A 24,845-nucleotide genomic window follows, 5' to 3' on the forward strand; every position below is an offset into this window, starting at 1 on the left:
CGCGGCGTGAAAGCGCGTTTAAGTGCAAGGTCACGCGTGGGTCAGAGAGAGATAACAAATACTACGCTGACAATCTCTTAACGAACTTTATTTCGGACATTTGCAAAGCCCAAGTCACAAATATACTGATTTATTAATCATTGGATAGCGGACCTGGCAAAGGCGTCACCATTTTCCTGACATTTTGTTGAATGTTTTGTTCGTCGTTTTTTCTTTTATTTTATCTCCACACCGTTGTTTGGGTTCGATTTATTTTTAATACAAAGACTCCACTGAATTGGATTATTTCCCATACAAATATATTAGGTATATTACGCGCGAATGAAAACAGCAAAAAAAAAAATCGTATTGAACAGATTTCTTTCCATTCCTCTCGATTTTGAAAACGATGACTTTACTTTTGAGAGAAGTGAAAAAAAATTTAAACGAGTTAATCATTGGTTTTTCATCACCTCCGCCACCGTCTCGGTTTGCGTCGATATCATTTCCTTCGAATCTTCGGGAAACGGAAATTCCATCTGAATAGTTTTGTCGATTATATCATTTTGTTCGTACCTCAACGGTCATTCAATAACGCTGTAAGTACGCACATTTATATATGGGGCAACAAATCGAAACCGTATCGATTCTTTTAGAAGCTCTTTGTTATACTTCTGTTGAAGTGATGGCGTGACAGTGAACACCTAACCTAACCTAATCTAATTTTTTTCACTTAAAAAAAAATACCACTTTTTAACTAATGAGAAACGGTACCAAGCAAATCACCCAAAAAACTATAACAAATAATATAATAAATTGTATTCATCAATTTTGTTCTTCCAATGTTTTCTAGAGTTTACGGTATTGAAAATAATTTCCGGTATTACGGTATTGATTTCAATATCGATATGACAACAATAATAGATACGCTATATACCGAAATACCAAAATGATAAATACAGCAAAAAATTAAATCTACCGATATATTTTACTTTTATATGCAAATAACCATAAAATTATAAAACATCAAATATAATACAAATAATAATACAATTCTGTCGTAAGCTATTAATAACAAATTTTAAATGATAGAATATTGCATTTTTGTTCATGGGCAAAATCATGCTTAGCACATTAAAATAATAAAATTTAATTTATTTAGAAAGAAACGGTTTTGTACAGTAGGTATACCGTATTTCACAATAATTCCAAATCATCAATAAACTGTCAGTCCTAAGGTTTTCTACGTGGTTTCCTTTTTCCTACATTGTTCGTCATATCTTCATGTGAGAGACAATAACTTTCTTCACTGCGGTTGCCACTATTCTTTGCAGCCTCTCAACGTACCCAGTTGCAAGCTCATCCCGGCTACTCCATCCATCTGCATTCTTTGGCTGACTCTTACGAGGCATGGTGTACGCGTCTAAATCGAGATAAAATTGCACAACCTTCTTAAATCACAGTGGTCGTTTTAGCCAACGGTCACCTTGATCTCGATGCACTACATTTTTACGGGCTTAAGATTACTGTTGATGCTGTTGGTTCTAATATCTATAACACTGCGGTATTGAAATGTCAATACTGCTTCACAGACGAATAATTGTCTTCATAATTGTTACAAATTGTTGTATATTTTATAATGAGATTTGTTATCATATCAAAACCACAATTATAACACTCTCGTACATAATATTGCAGTTCCGATGAAAATTATCTATTCGTATCTTTGGATTATAAACGCTACAATGACGACGGTTAATTGATTTATGAAAACGATGATCAATTAAACCACATAATTTAACTGATGATATCAAGTGCAGTGAGCAAATGCATTCAATTAATTTTAGCGTGAACTCATAACAAAACAAATCATAATATCGATTAATATTGAATGAATTAATTAATTCAGTCGTCTAATGTATTGTGTTCTACTATTAGTATTATTTTTCAATAAATTCAAATACCTCAGCACAAAACGGTTTGAAAAATATGAAGTTTTGAAAACATTTAATAAGTCCACGGTTAATATACATATACCATTGAACATACACATACAAACTAATTTCGTTAATTATTGTTTAACACGCAATAGCTTCGTTATACTTTATGACAATAATAATTTAACATTACGAGCAGGCGTAACACGTCATAACTCATAATGACAAACATTGAAACATTTAATACCTCAATGATATTGTTGAAGTTTTGAATTGTTCGTGATTGATAGATACAGCAGCACGATATCGAAAGCTATATATGATGTAATATCTAATAAGTAATAAATAATAGTAAATATTATATTATTACACCTGCAATGCGGAACGATTAATGTCCTAGAAGGATTGGTAAATTAAACAATTCTAGTTTGATAAATATATTACAGGCATTTTTTGACTATCTATCATATATTATGAATCAAAAATATTTCGACGATTTTATTGCAACAACTCTGCATAATAAAATCGAAAGTAAATAATTCGAAAAAAATTATGAAACCGTCCCGAGTTTGAACTTTTTTGCTTGTTTTTAATGTGTTAATAAATGGCTTATTATTGTGGTTTCACTTGAAGCTTTGTGAATACGTTTTTTTAAAACCGTTGTTCGTGGTTTATATTAGATTTTTTTTCTATAAAACAACATTTCATTCACCGAAAAAGGATTATATAAACACATGGATTATTATTTTTTTTTCATCCTTTTGATCAGTTTAATTTATTGCTTAATATATTATTGTTAGAAAAAAAAACAAAAGTTTTTCTAATAAATTAAACGAATGGTAGTAAACTCACGAGTCAGAGCTGCATAGTTTTTAAATAGTAATTTTAATTAAAACAAACTGTCCAATTTGCGTATCGTGTAAAGTGATAACGTAAGCATTAACTGAAACGATGCTGAATAATTAAAGTTCTAATAATCGCCAGTAGGGACTTACCTACTATTATTTATAATTTCAGACGGTTCATTTAACATTAATATAATATAATTTTTTTTTTAATTCAACTGCCACAGTTCTATTTTTTTTAACCATACTGGTTAAACAATTATGTTCAAATTCTAATTTAATATCAAATTTTGAAAATGGTAGTAAATAATTTTTATAAATGAATACGATTTTTCATTGGACAAGTCACATGCGTTAAATAATATTTTGTTTTGGTGGTGAAATTTACCCTCTATACACAGTTCATACAATGAACTTATTCAAAATGACAAATGATATCGTTTTCGTTGTATACTTTTATCTTTTTTAAGTCGTGCTAAGTTATGCTGCATTGTATAGGATTATCGTAGACAATAAGACAATATTGAAATATTTTCCAGCTTTATGGACAATATTTCTTACATTTGTACCCATAACCATTAACAATAAAAATATTCTCTCTTTATCGGTGACGGAGACGGGGAAAAAATATATCGTATTTTCGATATCGGCCAAACGGTAGCCTATAGCCTGCTGTACTATGTATGGCTGAAAAAAAGGGGTACTAAAAACGTCTTCGGAATCCTTCCATTTAGTGGACATAAATGTACAGAGACACGATAATGCTCTCACGTATTCCATTTCAGATTGAAGTAAAGGTCACGTATACAATATATATATATATAACATAATCAGACATTATTATTTTTCTTTATTTATTATTACTTCTTAGCTCGTCATGAAAACTTTGAAACTCCGTCCAGTTACAAAAACTATTTTTTCAGTTTTATCGTTAAAATATTTTTTGCTCGAATATTCAATAGAAATGTTTTTCGTCCGTTAAGAATGTTATGCTATGTGAATTCAATTTTATCATAACATATACTGGACTGCTTCAATACCAAACTAAATATCCGTATATATATAAATACAAACATTTTAATATTATATTATACGATACCAATACGGCGTTCCAACAGTTTTACAGCGTGTATCCGCATTTATTAAAACTAAACAGAAATACTATAAGAACTGAAAAACCCTTTACCTCAAAATATTGGTTTTAGACCAAGGTTTCGGTTGTGATTTGAAAATAAAATAATAAATCAAACAAGTCTTTGAGTAAAAATTTAGTTTCGTAATATTTAAAAAGGTTTCAGCTCGAATATTGGTTGTTCCCTAAATTATAAAATATTCCAAAATGGTAAGAAATTGAAAATGTTCTTTAACTGTACGTCTGTACCTAATGACCGGTCAATAATGTCGCAAAAAAATTAATCTATTTTAAAATGACAGGAACATTATTCCGGAAAATATCTATAGTCTGTATAAGTGAATAATATACATTTTTAACATATAGGTACCTAAACAAAATATACGAACCTATACAATCACAATATTGTTTAATTGAATCTCATGGAGTGGTTTTGTATTCGACTTAATTGTAAATATTATGGTGATGGCACTTTAAAAGTTTAATAAAAATTACGAAAAAAAAATTGTTTAAACTGTGTGTTGTTTATTTTATTATTTTAGGAAAGCGTGAAACGTATTTTAAACGAATTAAAATTCAACATTATACCATATTATTAAAACAATATTATCATTATTTTTTTAACTTGATGGAATATAATATAAAAAAACACTCGACTCTTGAAAACATGCGATCAGCTAATACGGAATTTAATCTATAAAGTAAATAAAATATACTAAAATTATATACTATTAAATTAAAAATACTTTATTCGATATTCATTAGTAGTTATTTATTTATTTACGCCATTCGTATATCTATATTATAAAAATCAATTTTGTCATATTACACCTTCGAAAGAATATTTCACTGCTCACAATTTTCAATTCAATAACTTCTGTCTAGGTATAACAATACGATTTTATGGCACAAATTGTATTATAGATTTCTTATCATTGTATTTTATTAACAACATCCGTGAAAAAGAGTATTTTTCTGTTTAAACAAAAAAAAGATATAACATTTTGTTCATTGCAACAAAACAAACTTTCGATACAATATATTTCATTTGACTTTTTTTTGGCACATACACTTATTTTGTTTTAACACTTATTTTTGCATATTATGGAATTCAATATTTCATGGGACCTATCCGACCATTCGTGTCAATATGTTATATTGGCTGAATGTCGTGAAAAAAAGTGATTGAAATCGTTTCAATTCATACCTACACTCTTTACTTTACGTCTTATAATTAAGTTTTTTTTTATACAATATATAGAATATAGATTGGTACTCTTTTTGAAAACGAATTAGTTGATACTTCTTGTATAAAACATATCAATTGTTACCTTTGGTTAAAATGTGTTACCAAATGGCAAATGGATTATCTTATATAAACTGAAGAAAAATATTGCCAGACCACATTGTCTTCGGTTTAAAGATTTTCTAGTTTCTAATGCCATCTCCGCTTTAGATACCAAATTTATTTATTGCATTTCATTTTTTGGCAGACTCTCAAGAATTGAATGCAAATAGATTTAATTTTCGCAATCACAATAAGATTTGCCTTAGTTTATTAGCAAATAGTTTATCTGTTAGTAATTAATATATCTATTTACATATATGGTTTCAAGTCTAACCACAATATAATTTAATTCCATAGAAATTATTTAAATTTTTATTTATTATTTATATATATTATACACGCATATTATGTTCAAATACTGTTTACAGTTTATCAAATAACTAATTCCAGATTAATGGTTTTGAAATTTATCCTGCAATTACAATGCAAAATGAAGTCAACTGGAACTTGATCGAATTCATTACTTATATAGTTTCAAATTCCCATTGACATCGGGCTGATGTGTGGATCATTATTTTAATTCATTTACGTCATTTATGTCATTTACGTAATACGCAAATACGCTATTAATTTACCTAGTATAGGTTTAGAATAGAACAAACATACAAATATAAAAAAACCAATTCCAGTTGGTTATCGATTTGCCAGTATTATAGATGAATACATTTTTCCCAAACAGAATTTTACCATGATATAAGTACATTAATAAATTGTCTTCGGATAAGATTAGATTCATCAAAACAAGTATTGGTAATATAAAATAGATCTTAGTTAATTCAGTATTAGCTTGTATAATTTATTATCAAATAATATTAATTGATTTTGAAACTTACTTTTAGTTTTTTAACATGTTTTATGTAAATTTACGGCTTTACGGGAAGATATTTAGTCAGTATTGTAGTCAAATACATTTTTTTTTTATTTTGAAGTGACTTTAATACAGGCATGATACGATAGCTTAATTTTATAATTTTATTAGCGATTTTTGTTAAATAAACATTTTTATGTCCTACGTTTAAAATTTTAGAACACCGAAATCAAACAATTTTTAATAATGCCCTTACATTAATTATTATTATTTATTAATTATAATATGCTAAATTTAAATGAACATCTTTGTAATTTACAGTTCATAATAATTAAAATGTCTATACACTCATTTATTTCTTTTTATATCATCTAAATTCAAAAAAAAAATGATTATTACTGAACATTTTAAAATGAAATATTTGTTTTTTCATTTTGAAGTTTTGTATTGAATATAGTTAGGTACTTAGGTAGGTACATAATATCACTGTTAAAAACATACAAAACCAATTTTAATATTTTTGATTTATTTCCAAAAATATAAAACAAAAGCTGTTTAAGGTGAAATACACATAAAAATCAATGGATATAAATATTAAACATTTTAATAGATACATCATTTGTTTCAGGAAGTTATACCCGGATTCCTATGAAATCCTTTTTAGTTGTTATGTTTGGTTTATGTTTTATTTTAGCATACCCTTTTAGCTCTTCAGATTATCATTCTGAGAAAAATGTGCTGAGGAGGTACTGACGTTTAAAACTATGTATTTAAGTGGCGTAGCGTTGATTTTAGTTTAACGTATGTGTTTAAATGGTAAGTTAATGAATTCGTGAGGGGGGGGTTCGCACACCCCCCTCTACTACTTTTTTTCTTAAGATTTAATTTTAAACATAAACTAGTTTTACGTAATTTTAAATCACAATAATTATTTATATATTATATCACATAATATAATATTATTATGATATTACACGTCATATTATACAAACAAAAAATAAGTCACTTTACAAAAATTATTTTATAAATTTATATCTATTTTACTTAATAATAATATTACAACTCTTAGTGAGAATAATGCGATAGAGTACGGCGATAGCGTATGCAAAACTGATCCGGCATACACGAATGACGAGTACACGTACACGACAGTCTACCGTGAGCGTTCTACATTTTGTTATTGATATTATCGATACGAAAAATATAAAAACTGTTAAACTGTCGCTGAATATCTGTACCCGTAAACGTGCATAATAAACAATATTATGGTAGGTACAAGACACTACTACTAATAATTTAGGTATAAATTATACCGTATAACGATTAACGTTTATATAGAGCGGTGCGGCCATGGCGTTGAGGATTAATCAATCTTAAGTTGGAAGAAAATCTACAAAATATTATACTATGAAACACTAAATTATTTTTTCAATAAAAGGGTTTGATGTGCGTACATTATACACAGCATACGAACACGCTACGTCACATTGTATAATAAACACATAATGTACCTACCCTCCGTTTTGAATATTATTTGTAATTATATTTACCGGTGGCCTATGAAATTAAATATATGTATTAAAAACAAACATAGTATACTTTATGAGACTTCTAATGTCAACAAGTTTGCGTATGTAGGATTTTATATTATTTTACCGTACATAACAGTATGGCTGTAACAAGTATTTTTGTTTGAATGCACATAACATGACGTGTAGCAGCACTAGATCAATTAAGTAATAGTGTAAATGAACATCAAAGTAACATTTTTCAAAAACTACTTTCATAATTTTTGTAAATTGAATCAATAAAATGTGCTTATGTTATAGGTATGTCTGAAATTAATTCCCATATATAGTTGATACTGTACGTAAATGTACTCATCATAACTATAACAGTATAATATAGACTGTATACATTTAATATTTATTTCACAAAACACCCAAAAAATAACAATGCAAATATTAAGCTCACTGATTATTTTCAAAAAACTTATCGTTGATAAATTGTCTGGAAAAAAAATATAATTTTAGTAATTGAACAATTGAAAGTAATAATATTAATTCGATAGCGTTATATTTGTGTCATGATTTTCTAGGCAAATTATGAATTAATTTATTAATTTTAGTTCACGATTACCGAACTAACTATTAAGTGCGTATTATTATTATAAAATTTGAAAGATGGTATATTATGTATGTTAACAATTTCAATAAAATCGTAGAATAATAGTGTATACTATAATAATATGTTATTAATAATAATTGCTCAAACCTTTTAGATAATAATATAGTGGAATATAAATAATGAACAAATATATTGGTTTTAATACATTTGACAATGTGCATAATTAATTGAAACAGTAAATGTCTTGCCATCCCTCACCCAGGCATGGCAGATACCTACGGGTGCCCACTTGAAAATGCTGTTAAACTAAAACACAAGTGTTTACAAAACCTACAGTACCCTCCCCCACAGTTAAAAAACCACCCAATGGCCTTAGTTTCCGCGGGTTGATTAATAAATAAATAAATGTCTTTTAAATAGTTGTATACTTGCATATAATATTATAACGTTTGAGTTTTAAATTAATTAAATACACTCGATGGATGAATATCGCATGCAACTTATGATTACGTAATTAAGAAAAAAAATCGTAAACTGGAATCATAATATTAATATGCTTTTATGCAAAACAATAAAAATAAACACTACATTTTACTGTTATGGACTCATATGAAGTATAGGTAATATATTTGACGATTGAACCGATAATTTATAATCCCGTTGAAATAATAATATACAATTTGTATGTTTATGTTTAATACCAACTGAAATATTTAATTGACCACTTAATAAATTATTATTCGAAATGATTACGCGAAAATTTGGAAGCAATTCACGCGGACCACGCACATAAATAGTAATAAACTAGTAAACCATTGAAAAGCATGTTTCCTATTTACGCAGATGTATAGGTGATCAATTATTATATTTTTATCTATATAATTGTTTTCAGCTTATAATATTAATATATACACATGCCATCTATATTTTATAATAATTACAACCCTTTGTTTCGATATTGATTAATTTAATGTAAACAATAAATACACTAAAAATAACACAATATTTTATAAATTTAAATATCAACGTTTCCGTTTGTGTTAATCAATATTGAACAATATTTCGTACTCCCTATAAATATTATACCAACAGAAAATCAATATCTTTATCTATAAATATCTAATTATTTCGTACAAAAAATAAATACATTTAAAAAGTCTACGTCGTAAAATTAACAAAAAGTTCTTTAATCTTTAAAAATCAAAGTTATTTATTCATCGAACATCAACGAGCATCAACAATCAAATCTCATTAAGATTAAATTCGGCATATATTTCTTATAAATGTCCAATGTTCAATAAAACATAATGTAGGTAAATCAAACTTTTGTTACGATTTGATTTGATTTTGGAAAGCTTTTGTATGATTTTTTTATCAGTTCAAAAACAAAATATTTTCATGGAGAGATATTTCCTTTGAATTTCTGTCCTGTTGAAAAATAATATTCTTTAAGTGTAAATAAATATTTAAGATCGTTTTTTTTATTTTTTTTTGCAGCATATGTGTTACAGTAGTCGTATTGAACGTTCATTTCCGATCACCTCAGACGCACAAAATGGCACCTTGGGTAAAAAGAGTGTTCATCCATATACTGCCAAGACTTTTAGTCATGCGAAGACCTCAGTACCAGTTTGAACCAAACAAGTAAATATGCATATAATATGAATACTTATTAATATTTAATACCTAAGTCTGTTTATTTTCACTTTTAAATCACCTAGTATAAGATTTCATTACATAACAATAATGTTACTAAAATCAATTATAGGGATAACCTGCAAGACCAACATAATGTTTTGAATTACCTAGATTATTTTTATAACGGCAATTATTAGGTATTTACTAGTTGATGGTATAACAAAAAATTAAACACTTTGGGTTGGTGGGATTTGGTGATTGGCCTCAGGGACTAAAATTGTGTGTAGTACGAAATGCTAAGTGCGTGTAATACAAATAGTTATCAAACAATAGTTAACGAATGTAGATACCTATTCTTTTAAAAGAACCATTAACATAGGTATGTTGTTTCAAACCATGATATAAAACAAAATAATATTATTGTTAATGTTTGAAAATTATTTAAGTATTGTATATTAATTTTTTTAATGGTAAGTATTTCTAAACCTAGTGTATATTTGTGATTAAATATTTGGTGATAACACTAATTAGCTTTAAAACATTTGATCAAACAATTTCATATGATTGTTAGGAATATTGTAGTCTGAGGATAATTTTTCCTAAGTTCGGGTATTGTTGCGTTCAGTTCAGTGCGTTTATTATTTTGTAGAATTATTAATAATCTTACCAATATACTGACATAAATCGTTTTATTGTGATGCGAAATTCCCCACCGTAACTCCAATAGTTTAATATAAAGTGTGTAGTACGAAAAAAATTATATTTTAGCCTCAGATTGGCCCCAGTCACTAACGTGTTCTGAGATCAAGCGTCGGCCGACGTCGCTAGTTTCCAGATGGGTGACTATCAGGATTTTTAGTGACGAATTCTCGCCCCACATACCAACACGAGTTCCTCAATCAACTGTAACCCCACTACAACATTTTAATGGCCATAATCGATGCTTAAGATCAATAATAAAAATAAATAAATAAATAAAAACCTAACTAATTAATATTAACATCACTATTTTAATATTACAATTTATGATTGTACATTTTTGCAATTTTACAGTTTTAATATTGAATAGTTTTCAATAAAATATATAGCGAATGTTTCATGCAGTTGGGATGATATAAATATAATATCATGATGCTTCAAAAATTTAGAAATCTAGATAAAAATGCCTATTAAGGCTCTGACAAACAGAAAGCGTTATTTTCACGTCGCATGTTTTTGTAATTTGTTACAACGTCACGTTATTCACGCATGTGAAAGCACCACGCCGACGAGCCATTTAACGCTTTAACGCGCGTTATAACGCGTTCTGTTTGACAGAGCCTTAAGTTATTAAATATGTGCTGTTTCTGTGTTGTATTGGAGTTTATTAGCTGAATATAGCTTATACATTTAAATGAAAATTCTTACTATTATTATACTATATAACGGTTTGTTTTTGTTTTTTTTTTTTTTTTATCAAAACTGATACCGTAATTTATTTCTTAACATTAGGTAGACAATGGCTGCTATTGTAGTATAATATTTACCTACGACACAAGGAATAAAAACACCATTTGTTTCATCGTTGATTTTTAATCGCCCATTTTCTCGTCCAAGTTTTGAAAATCATGGATAGGGCTATTATTTCTTCAAAATATAAAACAAAAATAAATTTCTAATATTTAATTAATAGTAACACAAGTTTTACAAAATTTAATGTCATATACCTAGTTACAGTTTACTTGCATTTTAATATTATATTATTACAAGTTTCTTTAAGTTTAATAATCACTTACACCATACATGAAGATAGTACATACATTATATATAATTTCATGGTTGTTTTTAAAACATCGTATATTCGTATGTATTACAATTAAGATGGTATAAACATAAATAATAATACATTTATCCTAAAAAAATAAATATTGCAAATTATAATTATTTGATTAATCATTTTTTAACCATACAAATTGTGTTACATTTATTATAATATTATAAATCTTCTAATTACCAACTGCATGATGGTTATATGATTGTTTATCATTTTCAACTTCAAACTTTTAAATTAAAATAAAATAGGATAAAATATTATTTTAATTTTAATATTAAGTCTAAAACATACCAACCAAAGGTATACCTAGAAACCTACTTTACAGACATCACATATTATATTAAACATCGCTAATGTACTCAAATAAAATTGCTTGTTTGTATTGTAGAAAATGTATACATTTAAATATTTAATATGCCTATACAATTTTAACATATTATAACTGAGAAATAATGTTGGTAATTTTTTTTTTTCAAATAATAAAATTTTTTACTACGGTTATTAACAGTTAGATTAATAATTACAATATATTACCATTCTGCACTAAGTACCTATAACATTATTATGCTCCCTGATTTTGATTTTGATCTCGGCGTAACATATAGGCAATATAGGGGCATTCCTGTGTAGAACAATATTTTTAAATTATCCATCATCAACATTCACTCTTTGAACAAAATATTATATTTTATTATGTTTTATATATCATATAGGTACGTAGATGACAATAAATACTTAACTCGTTCTTCTTGAGATATTTTATATACTTACAAGACTGCAATAGTACTGCACTTATATTTACGAGATGTGTTGTGAATAGATTCAACGCCGGTTCGATAATGCTGAAGGGCAGAGACATACATCCGTGTTTCTTCCAGGCTGGCTGCGGCTACGACAGCACGGAACCCGGAAAAGATAAAAGTCGTCGACAAACAGACGACAGCAGCGTGTCGAAAGGCACCAGAGAAACGTCTAAAGAAGACTTATCTAGGTCAGAAGTGATGTATACACAATAATATAAATATAAATATATATATATAATATCCACGTCACACCCCTATACGTACGTCTAAATCCGGTCCATAATACTCCCTATATACATTTTAAACATTTAGTCAAATATTCACATTTAATTATTTCGTAAAATATGAGTTCTCTAATCAAATATCTACTATTTGGGAGTTTAAAACTAAAAACTAATATATCAAGTTCTAGATAATATTGTTCGTTTCAAATTTGTGTATAATAATGATTTTTGTTTTAAAATTACTCTGGAACGATATCAGATCGGCAGAATGGGCATGTTTTTGCCTATATTTTCTATCATATATTTTCATAAATACGCAACAACCAAGAATAGTACAGATATTGGACCCCTTGGAAATAACTTTGAAAATACATTTATATTTTTTTTAAACGTTTTAACATTTACAGTATTAAACCACTTATAAATGCCTGCAATGAGTGATGACATCATCTTAATGACTTAATTTATATAATTACACAAAACATTAAAACTTATATTTTAGTCATCTGCGTTTTATTATAAATTAACACTAAAAATGATGTCTGTGACGTTTCGTAACTATTTCTCTGCTAGTCACATAATTGCATATAATCAATGTTGAAATAAATAATTATTTTATTTATGAAGCGATAATTATACTGGTATGAGATTAACCTACGGTAAGTTTAAATTGACAGTCCTTTCGTATGCAGAAAATATAACTTGAACTATTTTAAACCGTTTTATACGAAATAATAAATAGTAAATAATACATAAAAGTTAAAGTTAAGTGTAATTTATTAGGCCTTATATCACATTATTGTTCTAAAACTTTAACAATTTATAAATTGTGCGTCATTTGTCGTAGTCCAGTTCTGGATATCACTAGTTCATAAATTGTGCAGGTCGATAGCTCGTTTCGTGAAATAGGCGAAAAGTTCCCGTCTCGTGAACTTGGCAATTCCATGTCTGGGATGTAACATATATGTATGTTTGTATATATATAGATAATGTGTTCCAATATTTCAATCTCTTTTAATTTTTAATATTACCAAAAACATTTTCACATCAAAACTAAAATACCCCATAAAATGCTGAAGCACAACGAAGCGAAATATAATATTGTTTTATCACTTATATAAGAAAGTAGGTGATATCCCTGAGGAGATGGCCGTTCGAGTATTCGAGTTATTTTTGTGATTCCGTATTTTGTAAGTGTCAGTGGCTTTGTGTGTCGGAGGTATTTTATTAATGTTTGGATGTTTTTTGCATTATTCCCAAAAAGCATAACTATAAGTTTTTGGAATATAAATTTCACCATTTATCAAAATAATTAACCGCATTTGCTTTTCTTTCTATACCTATCAACAACAAAATTATAATTTTGATGGATTTCATCTTTAATTATTCACATACAATATTCATACTTTGAGTGCTTTAAGCTCATCAATACGTGATAATTTAATTATAACAATAAATTATGATGATAATAATACCGACCGCGTTCGTTGTAAGGCATGTAACTACATTAAAATATACCTAGCTAAATAAGTTATTTAAATTATTTAAAAGCAAACTATTTTTACTATACTTTCATGTTATATAATAATATAAACTAAAATACGAAATAACGCTAATATAGGGATGTTTAAAATATAATTTTGATTTCCAGAATAGTAGAGCATGTATCTTTATTGCTTTTTGAAAAATAAAAGCCGGAGAAACTTTTATAATGTATATTCTATGAAATGTCTGTTGACTCTTAATTCACCGTCGACGATTCTTTTTGTAGCTATTTCGAAACCAGAATACCTTTTATTACCTGTATGTAGGTACCTCATAAATAGAGCTAAATACAGCTATAATACTATAGCCGGAGTGGCGCAGTGGTCACACAGTTGACTTACGACTCACACAGTCATCGGTTCGATTCATAGCAAAGTGCAAAAAATGTGTGTGATTCTACGCAGTCACCATTTTCCCGTGCTGTCGTCCGATTGCGTCATCCGGTTTCCAACTAGGTCCCACTCCACTGGGAGTGAAGACCGCACATGTCTCCTCTTGGAGAAGGGGGGTAGTATCATGCATATAGTGATATATACATAGATAAATAGATCACATGATCTCCCTACTACCCACTTGTGATAAGCATTGTCAAAGACCTTGAGGTCGTTACAATGAACAAATATAAAAAAAAAAAAAAAATAATACTATTTATTTTGTTGGTTTTAGTCGCTCTTAAGTCTTAGTTCAAGGTGTTATCATAATACAATGCAATAATATTTTATTCTGTTGTAAATGTATTAATTTACTAATATTTTATTGGCAAACTGCTGCAGTGACGGCGAAGGGGGAAGCTGTCAGATACACGGAGTGGCGCAGAGTCTGATTTCCGACGAGATATCAGTCACCGAAATGACTACTGACTGCAGCAAGAGCTCGATCCTGCTCAGGAGCCCCGGATTTCTGCATTCGTCCTGTCCTCCGGCCATGCACAAGTCGTGTTTCTGCATCCGATTCATAGCGGAACACACGAAAATAACGGACGATGCGACCAAAGTATGTTTATATTAACCAAGCACTAATAGTTATATTGTGAAGTTTTTTTGTAAAATATAATATTAACTCGCTCTCCTAGATTCGCAGAACGACGTTTACGACAATTCTCGTTGTTTTACACGATTCCGAGAGGAGTCGATGTTTTAAAATTTTTTTTGATACCTTCGGTTTTCTTTTTTGAGTAGGACGAGAGCTCTGAAAAGCCTTAGAAAGCGCAGTCATCCATGAAAAATCTTGTCTAGACGGTATTTTGAGGAGGTATTTTTTCAATTACTTCGAGAGTTTCACTGCATAAGAAAACATGACTAACCAAAAAACGTCGAAGAAGACGTATATAATCATGTACAAGTATAATGATTTTGTAATGTAATTTGGAAAATAATGGGCACTTGTTAATTATTGCATACAAAAATATACACAATATTAGATTCTCTTTATAATACTGAATCGTTTCTCAAGTGTATCTATCACAATAATATATAATATATTATCGCGGCAAGCGAATAGAGATGAGTGCTCAATGTATGTTCACCGTATGAAATGTTATAGGTACATAGTCGGTCTTTTTAAAATGGTAATCTTATATTTGTGTGTCCAATTAATACGCAATTACTACACTCAAACTCTGACGATCGAATTTATACCTTATCATTCTATTTTTTCCAACAGAACATATTTTAGGCTATATGCGAACAATTCCCTCTCACCATTCGAAATTCCACCTTCAGTCGATTTATTTGGCTGTTATTGTAGCGTTTCAAATTTGTCCACGAAACTGGGAACTCAGACATTGACAATTTTTTATTCACCAATTAAATTGATCCTTCCTCCAAATAAAAAAAAATTCACAATATTATTAGTAATCTGCCTTTATAAAATAAATTTTAAATTTTGACCCCTCAAATATACCAACTAGATCCAATTTTATATCAGAAATTACCCTCAACATTTTAAATCGAAGAATTATTTTGACTACTTATCGTGTATACATATAAAAAAAATACGTATCATTTTAAAACCAATAAATTCATTAGAATCATACATTAATTCTTAAAATCATGATATTATTAAAATAATTGTTTGGTAACCTTGGTTAACCAAAAAGTTAGATGGTCTTCGCTTTTAACCGCTTAAGTAGGTATTTGTCATTTAATTCCAGTATACTCGACACATACTGTTGTATAGCTAAGTGATTACCTACTTGGCAGCTTTTTATTTTAATCATTAGATTTATAGGACTGAAACAATTATATTTCTCGTGAAAATTAAACCGAATTTAAATAACACAGTAGGTTTCGTCATTATTTTTATTTGTTTATTGAGACCTTAATAATTAGAAAGCTTTACAGAACATTGATATGATTAGGTATATATTTTACGGGAGATTTTAATGAAACACCGGTCATTTTTACTATTTTTTAAACTAATTTCCACACGATCATAAAAATATGATGATCAACCGGCTAAGGACTGAGGAGCACCCCAGTCTGAATTAGTCTGAAGCATTACTGTATTATAATATAGTCGTACTCATAATAGGTAGGTATCTATGTATGATAAATTTATATTTTTGGAAATGAGACTATAAACAATATATAGCGTACCACACACCCTCCCGGACCAAATGCGAAGTCGACTCGCGTGTTTCTGAACGTTTGACGGCAAACCCGTAACGCATTATAATATATTATTATTCGACCTATCAAACTTACTGCATTATCATATATAAGTATGGCGCAACTCTTTTCCGACTTACTTGCCCGACCTCGAACGAAAACTTTGCGCCGTATAGGTACAATCAATCAATCAATCTCAACGCCGAATCGACGAGCGCTCATATCGTAGACAACAATTATTTCCGTACGATTATCCTCCGCGTGCTTTGTGCAGGTAAAAGAAGATTGGAAGTACGTCGCAATGGTCTTGGACAGACTATTTTTGTGGATATTCACACTGGCCGTGTTCGCGGGCACGGCGGGTATTATCCTACAAGCACCCACGCTGTACGACGACCGGATACCGATCGATAAAAAATTCAGCGAATACCAAACGTAAGTATATAGAAGGCATATCAATAATATTATTATAATGTGTATCATCATAGTATCATAGTGTCGACAGTGGCGTATCTGAAGCTCAACCAAGTGTTGGTGGTGGTGATGAGTTGGGGGGGGGGGGGGGGGGGGGGTCGAAAAAAACTTGTTCCCTTAAAAAAACTAACGAAACGCAAGGTAAAAGCATAGCATGAAACAAACTTCTTGAATTGTTTTCTTTTTCAACAGTTATACAGTTAGGTATTTGATTTGTATTCTATTCGACGATAATACAATAATACAATTCTAAATAACATGTTATTTGTTTTAAAAGAAACAGGACCCCAGGGTCCACCAGGGTGAGGGAAAATCCCCCATCACATTTAATATACGCCACCGGACGTTAATCATAATTATTGTATTTCAGGTAAGCAGATTTAATACGAGTAAAACTAACGAAATATGCATTACAATATCATCATGATTATATTATTATTACAGTATCTTGTACTATACCTACATTTGAGAAGCAATATAATATTATATACGTCGTGTACAGTTGCTTAGGACTATATTGTTTCTGTATAAAAACACATAAAGTATATAGGTAGTAATATCATATAAGTGTTTAATTTTATAGTCTATACGAACTTCAGAATAATATACGAGTAGCTAAGAGAAAATAAGTTGGACGGGTTGTATTATGGTGCATACTGCATATCTTATGGCTTTTAAACATACTTTTTATTCTAATTTCACGGTGAATAAATATTATGAAATGGTTTTTATTAGCACTATAATACTATATAAATTATTTGATATTAAATAAAATTCTTTAACACGTTATTACGTTATTACAACATTCTGAACAATTTTTATATCAAGTTAGTTTTTGTCGGGGTAATATAAATTATACCGTGTTAGTAATGATAATACGCATTTTGTGTGGTTAGCAAAACAGTTAAATAATTTAGTTTAAAAAAAAATCTATAGTTTAAATCAAATAAATCTATAATAATGATATTATCTAAATCTGATTAATGTTGTGTTAAGATCGATAAGTGTGGTTTGACATAGGTACAAAAATAAATAGAAAATAGTTTTCGCTATGTCATATACAAAATTATATTATACAGACACAATATTAGTCCACTGCCCTGATGTTTATAATATTATTATAATAACAAACTTATGAATTGGACAGACGTTGCGCGGACAAAAGGAAATAAGTCAAATCAATGCTTTTCAGTAAACGAAAACAACATCAATTTCTGTATCTACTGTTTTATTTAGTTTTTCAAGTATGATTTAAGATGAGAAAAAAATACAAAATCAAATATTTTGTTAATGAAAACTACGTCTAACAAAATAATTTGTTTTCTGCAAGTTAGAAACGTAATCAAAAAATGGTCAAACCGACTTATTCCCTTTTACCCGTACAACGAGTAACGACCAATTGATCGGAGTGTCTAAAAAGTTTAATAATTACAGGTCACCTAGCATAAGGAAGAAACTGAAGATAGGCCGTTATTGAAATAAAGTACATACAATATTATAATTATTATAAATCGATAGCGTATTTCTCGATTGCAATATTTTTTTAAATCTTTCACCCACACACACAAACACATACACAAACCTTCCGGCGTTATTATACATTCCATTTTAATCGAACTTTCACTTTTTATCTAAATTATAATAATACACTTAATCGTCTTAATCGCCGATAACACGAATTTTCACGAATGGTTTTTCAGATCACATATTTAATCGCACAAAATATTATAAAATATTATATTATATTATATAAACATTTAGTTTCGGTAATCACCAAGCATGAACACCCCCATTTTTTCGTTTAATATTGCATTGATTCAAATGTTGATTTTTAATTTTAAGTACTTATACTCAGAGATTATATTATTTTCAAATACTTTAGTACATGGATGTTTTACACCATTTAAAGAGTGGTCTGTGGTGATGAAAACTTTTTTTCAATTGAGATCACATTTTGATTTTTGAGTTTTTATGTAGGTAAGTATCTAAATCGAAAACCAAATGATTAGTTTTTAGTTGTAAAACTTTACGTCTTAACATACTGAAGATAATGATCCATGATAATAGATTTAGATGAATTGGGGATGATCTAGGAATCATTATCGCTTATAATTAACATTAATATATTACAATTATCTAATTCGTGAACATTGTCTGAGATTTATAGGTAAATATTACATATTTTATATTAAGTCATTTTTAGAAGTATCAGCCATAACTTAAAGCTTAATAACTCAGGAACTTCCCGTTAAAATATCTATTTAGATGCACCAAAATGTTCAACAAAAAAAGTAAAAAGCGTGGTTTGAGTATGAAAAATATTAAATTTGCATCACCATAGGCCACTCCTTACGTGGTATAATAAAAATGCGGTGATTAAGTTTACTTCAAATCTAAAAATTCGAAAAATCAAAATAATTTGAATAAACGCATTACTAAACAATGGCTAAAAGGGTGGGAGGTAAGCATGCTTGGGGAACCATCCTGTATATTATATAATATTTACCCACTATGTAGATTTACGGAGAAGCGTTATTATGTGTTAGCACTTTAGATCACGTACACATTATAGGCGCATATAGGAGATTCGACGTGCCTTCGACCGCAATACACTATACCACAAACTATTTTTTAAATTTATTTCGTTTGTCAACACAAAATATACTCAAATGATTTTTCTCTCAAAAAGTTTAATTTCCATAACGAGGTAAACAACTTACGTGGGTAGACCGGTCAAAAATATGATACCACTCAATCGGCGCATATGATGTAGGTTATACGTATACGGACCTATCTAATTTTTTCGTCACGTGCTAGGCACGCCCGCAACGACCAGCCTTATTATAGGATATTGCGTTCTTATAAAAACGGCCAAAACGAAATTTAAGTAACCCCATCGGGCTAATAGATACGTTGTTTTTGTTCGTTATTTACATTATAATATTATTATACAAGTATAGAGCCGGACGGACAAAAAGTTACAAAATCACGAAATTTATATAAAAATAAATAACGTAGGTTAGGTTACCCACACCTAAATATACACATGGCGGTAGAAAGACGATAATATATACGGAAATCTATTGAATTTACTTTGTCTGGAAATCGATTTAATACAGCTCATACACGACACAATTAAACAGCATATATTGCAACATTGTATAGACTTGGATTTAATCACGTTTGGTTAGAAATATTAATGATGTTCCTTTATAATACGTTTGACTATATCATTGTATTGCCGGTTCAAATATTAATAATATAATAATCCAAGTAGGTAGGTAACATTTTTCGATTTATTCGTGTAAATATTTATTTAATTAATTTTACTTGTATAAATTCTATATTTTTCCATTGTCTGCAGAAATTATGACATTTTCTGTACAATATTTTTGTATTTTTTTATTAGCTCATAAAGAAAACGAGTTTTTTATGAATGAAAAGAAAAATCCGATTGGAGGACGCCTTTTACTCGGAAAGGTACGTGGTCTAACAATATAATATTGAATTTCAAAAGCAAATCATTAATAACGTTGTTATATAAGTATAATATCAATTGGATCATTATAATGTAACAAAATAATATGTTAATGTACAAAATATTTAATTTAAACTAATAATGATTAACACAAACATGTGGATGTCCAGTCTCCATTTTGTGTTTCCTAACTGTTTCCTGCAAATTTCCCAAGCTATCATCAGTACCTTCGCACATTATTTTGGGACACGCTTTGACTATTATACATCATTGAAGACGTTGATCCTCCCAACATAATATTTCTAATTTACAGCCATTTTATATTTTCGAACGACATCGGATTAAACTTACTCTTCTTGGTCATGATAATATTTTTGTCCAAGGAAAGTGTAAAAGAAGAACTCTTAGATTTAGATAATTTATATAGATATAAGAAGCATTTTCCGGGAGCCAGATTCCCAAATTCTTTCTGAATAATTTTAATTTGATGTATGAATTAATAAATATGATATTGTATACCTATATCGAACAAAATTTAAAATAATCGAATTTTTATAAGGTTATTTTAAATCAAAAACAACTGCAGAAATGATAAAAATGTTAAATGCATGCAACTATTTATAAAATAAAAAAATATTGTTTGAGATCTCATAGTAAGTTGGACAAGACATACTTCACATATGTGGAACGGTAGATACTATTCACACATTGTATAACAATTTATTATACTATTGTTCTTTGAGCGAATTTCAATATTTTAACGATTTAATTTTAATATTAATTACACATCTATGATCTATGTTAATTATTTGTGCCAATTCAGTGTTCATAATTGAAGCATTAGATTATCGATGTAAATATCACCCATTTAAAAACAACGACTATAGGTATACCTAGTATATAGTATATGTCGGGAGCGGTTCAATATGTGATCTACAAAAAAAAGATATTTACATAACTTATTTTTTTTTAATTTGATATTAACAATAATTATTATATTTCAACCATAATACATTTGTGTGAATATACATAATAAATTACAAACATAATATTTATGATTTATAAGTATAGTTATTAGGTACATTTCAAAACCTCGATGAAGATAGAATTAAAGAATCAACCATGTTTCCATGATAAATTGCAAACACGTCCTGGACTTCAATATGGTATTGCCAATTATTACAGAGAATCATATATTCTATTCTTCACTTGAGAGTAAGAAATTATAAGAATGTTACCCAGATTGAGAGACCTAATACTAATGAGAGCTTTCAGAATAGCATAGCGTTCTGTGGTTAAAGACGAAACATTGCCATATGAAAGAAAAAAAACACGAAACACAAGGAAAAAGCTTAAATCGAATTTGAAAAAAACCATACAGATTAAATCCGAAGTTCTAGAACTAAATATGCGTAGCCAATTTTATTGCTGATAGTAAAACAGAACCATTTGTAAAAACAATTAACAAGGTTACCCAGGAATGGTTATGGCTTGCCATCGTGAATGTATTGACTAAAAATGAACCGTGATTGTAACACTATACAGTATGTCCCAGAAGTCCCGTAAGTCCCATATTACCCTTAGTATCTCCATGGAAAATCAATATATTTAAAGTCAATTTTTTTTTACAGCATTAAGTATGGAAATTCTGATTGAATAGTATAATATTTGATTTTTTTTCTTCAAAAATTCATAAATTATAAAAAAAAAAAATTTTTGGCAAATAAGTTTTTTAATTTTTCAAGATAGCCATTTTGTTGATCGTATTTTTTAAAACAGTTAAAAAAAAATATTTTAAAATGTAATGAAAATTGCCCAAGTTAGAACTAATTGTTATTCTGAATTTCTAAGAATAATAGTTATGTCACCTATGCATACGGCATTAGCAAAATACGATTCACATGTTAATTATTACAATCACACTGATTTTTCGGCTAAAATTAAAAATATAATTAGCTCTAACTTGGTCGATTTTCATTAAATTTTAATATATTTTTTTTTTGAACTGTTTTAAAAAATACGATTAACAAAATGGCTATGTTGGAAAATTAAAAATCTTATTTTCCTATAAACATTTTGGATAATTTTTTAATTTTTGAAAAAAAAAATCGAATATTATGCTATTCAATCAGAATTTCCATACTTATTACTGTAAAAAAAAACTGCATTTAAATATATTGATTTTCCATGGAGATATTAAGGGTGATACGGGACTTCTGGGACATACTGTAGATGTATAGCCAAGGAAGTTTTGAGAAATTATTACTGATTTTAATAACGTAAGAACTTCAGGAGAAGAAGTTAGTGATCCTTGTAAACCCGAATAAGAATCAGTGAGAGAAACTGAAGCACAATAGGTAAATGAAATTAGTGGTGTAAATCTGTGAAGTGTGAACAATCCTTAACTATAGAGCCACAGAGGTCTATATAGTGTGTAGGATAGGATTGAAAAACAAAAATCACGTACCTATAGAATGACTTTTCGTTTAAATCATGAATAGAAAAATTTACCGTAAAAATAAAAAATGTAAATTAATAAAACAGGGCCACAGAATTAATACAATTAATAATTGTGTCTACTGTCTACTAACATTTGATAGACTGTCGCTTAATATAAGTTTAAAAAATATAAGTGCAAGTAGTTACCTATGCTTTGTACCACCACAATTATTTACAAGTAGATGGTTTCATATATTGGACCGCTCTATATACTCAATAACCGTTCCGTCTCGTCATTATTGTTTTCGTCTTACATTATAACAAAACGGTACGATTATAATATATTACAATATACCGTACAGTTTGTTATTGTGTATGCTCAATAGGAAAGCTGCAATATTCTTGTCGATTTTAACGCGTTCGTGTTTCGCACGTATTTTAAATATACACACTCAATACCGTATACACTACGTAGATAACCATAATGACTTTTAGCGATAATATTCTGCACACATTGTTTGACCGTGGTACATTGTTGCATATACGGTTACTGTTTCAGATATACATCGTACAGTCTGACGCAACGCGAGGGCACCTAAAAACAACGAAAAAATTCAAATTCCAACGCCGATGACGTCATTTTTGTAGTTGCAGTTTCAGTTGCAGCGGTTGTATATGAATAAAATATTATGATGATAATAATAATAATAATAATAATAATAATAATAAGTTAGCAAAAAAAAAAAAATGTAAAAAAAAAATTATAATTATGTTACGTTTTGTATACGTTTAAATTTTGTTGTATATTAAGTTTTGTTATAATACTGATAACGATGATTTCAATGATGCCCAGTAACAGAGTAATTTATTACGCGATAATAATAATGATAATTCACAGACACTGCAGTACGCGATGTGCCCAATATAAAAAATATTATATTATTAATTATTATTATAATGATAAAATGTATGATTATTATTTATTATTATTAATTTATTGTTTTGGCGATGGTTATAATATAATATTATTATTATTATTATTCGGGTTGAATTATTATTTAACAATGGATAATAATATATCTATAATAGACTATCTACTATTATTATTATGGTTATTATTGATTACGAAATATGCCATTTACTAACGATAATATTTTTTACGTGTTTATGTTTTTTTTATTATTTATAGTTGTACTGCGTTGTCATTTGCGTTCAAATGCAGAAAAAATATATATATATTTAGATAGGGTCATGCGTAGAGTGCCTTAAACATAATATTAATATATTCCGTAGCCTATCGTATTTACATTCTAGTCGTATAACTTATCGTTTTACTCTTTTTGTATAAGGTCGGATTTAAAGTTATGAGCGTGTGTATGCCTACGTACCTACGTTTCATTTGAAGACTATTATAATGTGTATGAAAAAACTGCCAAAATGTGTGTAGCGTAAAATAATCTATATGTCTTATATTAATGTTATAATTAAGAGTATCAACAATAATCTTAAACATTTTGTTACACGAATAATATTTGTACGCACCTAAACCGGGTTAACTGTATTTTCTGTGAATTGTTATTGTTATTAAAATAATTCCTGTGACATTTTCTAATGATTCAACAAATAAGATTAATGAAGATGTATAA

At 28.6% G+C, this 24,845-nt stretch overlaps 1 protein-coding gene across 5 annotated transcripts in view; it reads left to right on the plus strand.

Moving 5' to 3' along the window:
• The window catches only part of LOC100166757 (acetylcholine receptor subunit alpha-like), a 175,538-nt gene extending 151,334 nt beyond the window's left edge, over nt 1–24,204 (plus strand). For 2 of the 5 annotated variants that reach the window (XR_003839649.1, XR_003839648.1), the window contains exons 9-15: nt 9,674–9,820; nt 12,448–12,618; nt 14,973–15,192; nt 17,083–17,243; nt 18,717–18,765; nt 20,692–20,762; nt 23,759–24,204. Coding sequence is in view for 2 of the 5 variants with exons in the window: in XM_029490650.1 (XP_029346510.1) it covers nt 9,674–9,820; nt 12,448–12,618; nt 14,973–15,192; nt 17,083–17,243; nt 18,717–18,759 (742 nt within the window). In the remaining 3 variants the exon portion in view is untranslated. The remainder of the gene's footprint in view (nt 1–9,673; nt 9,821–12,447; nt 12,619–14,972; nt 15,193–17,082; nt 17,244–18,716; nt 18,766–20,691; nt 20,763–23,758) is intronic. The other 3 variants (XR_003839650.1, XM_029490650.1, XM_029490651.1) reach the window with 3 other exon arrangements.
• Nucleotides 24,205–24,845: the final 641 nt, after the last annotated feature.

This window comes from Acyrthosiphon pisum, chromosome A2 (assembly GCF_005508785.2).
Source record: "Acyrthosiphon pisum isolate AL4f chromosome A2, pea_aphid_22Mar2018_4r6ur, whole genome shotgun sequence".
Taxonomy (NCBI): domain Eukaryota; kingdom Metazoa; phylum Arthropoda; class Insecta; order Hemiptera; family Aphididae; genus Acyrthosiphon; species Acyrthosiphon pisum.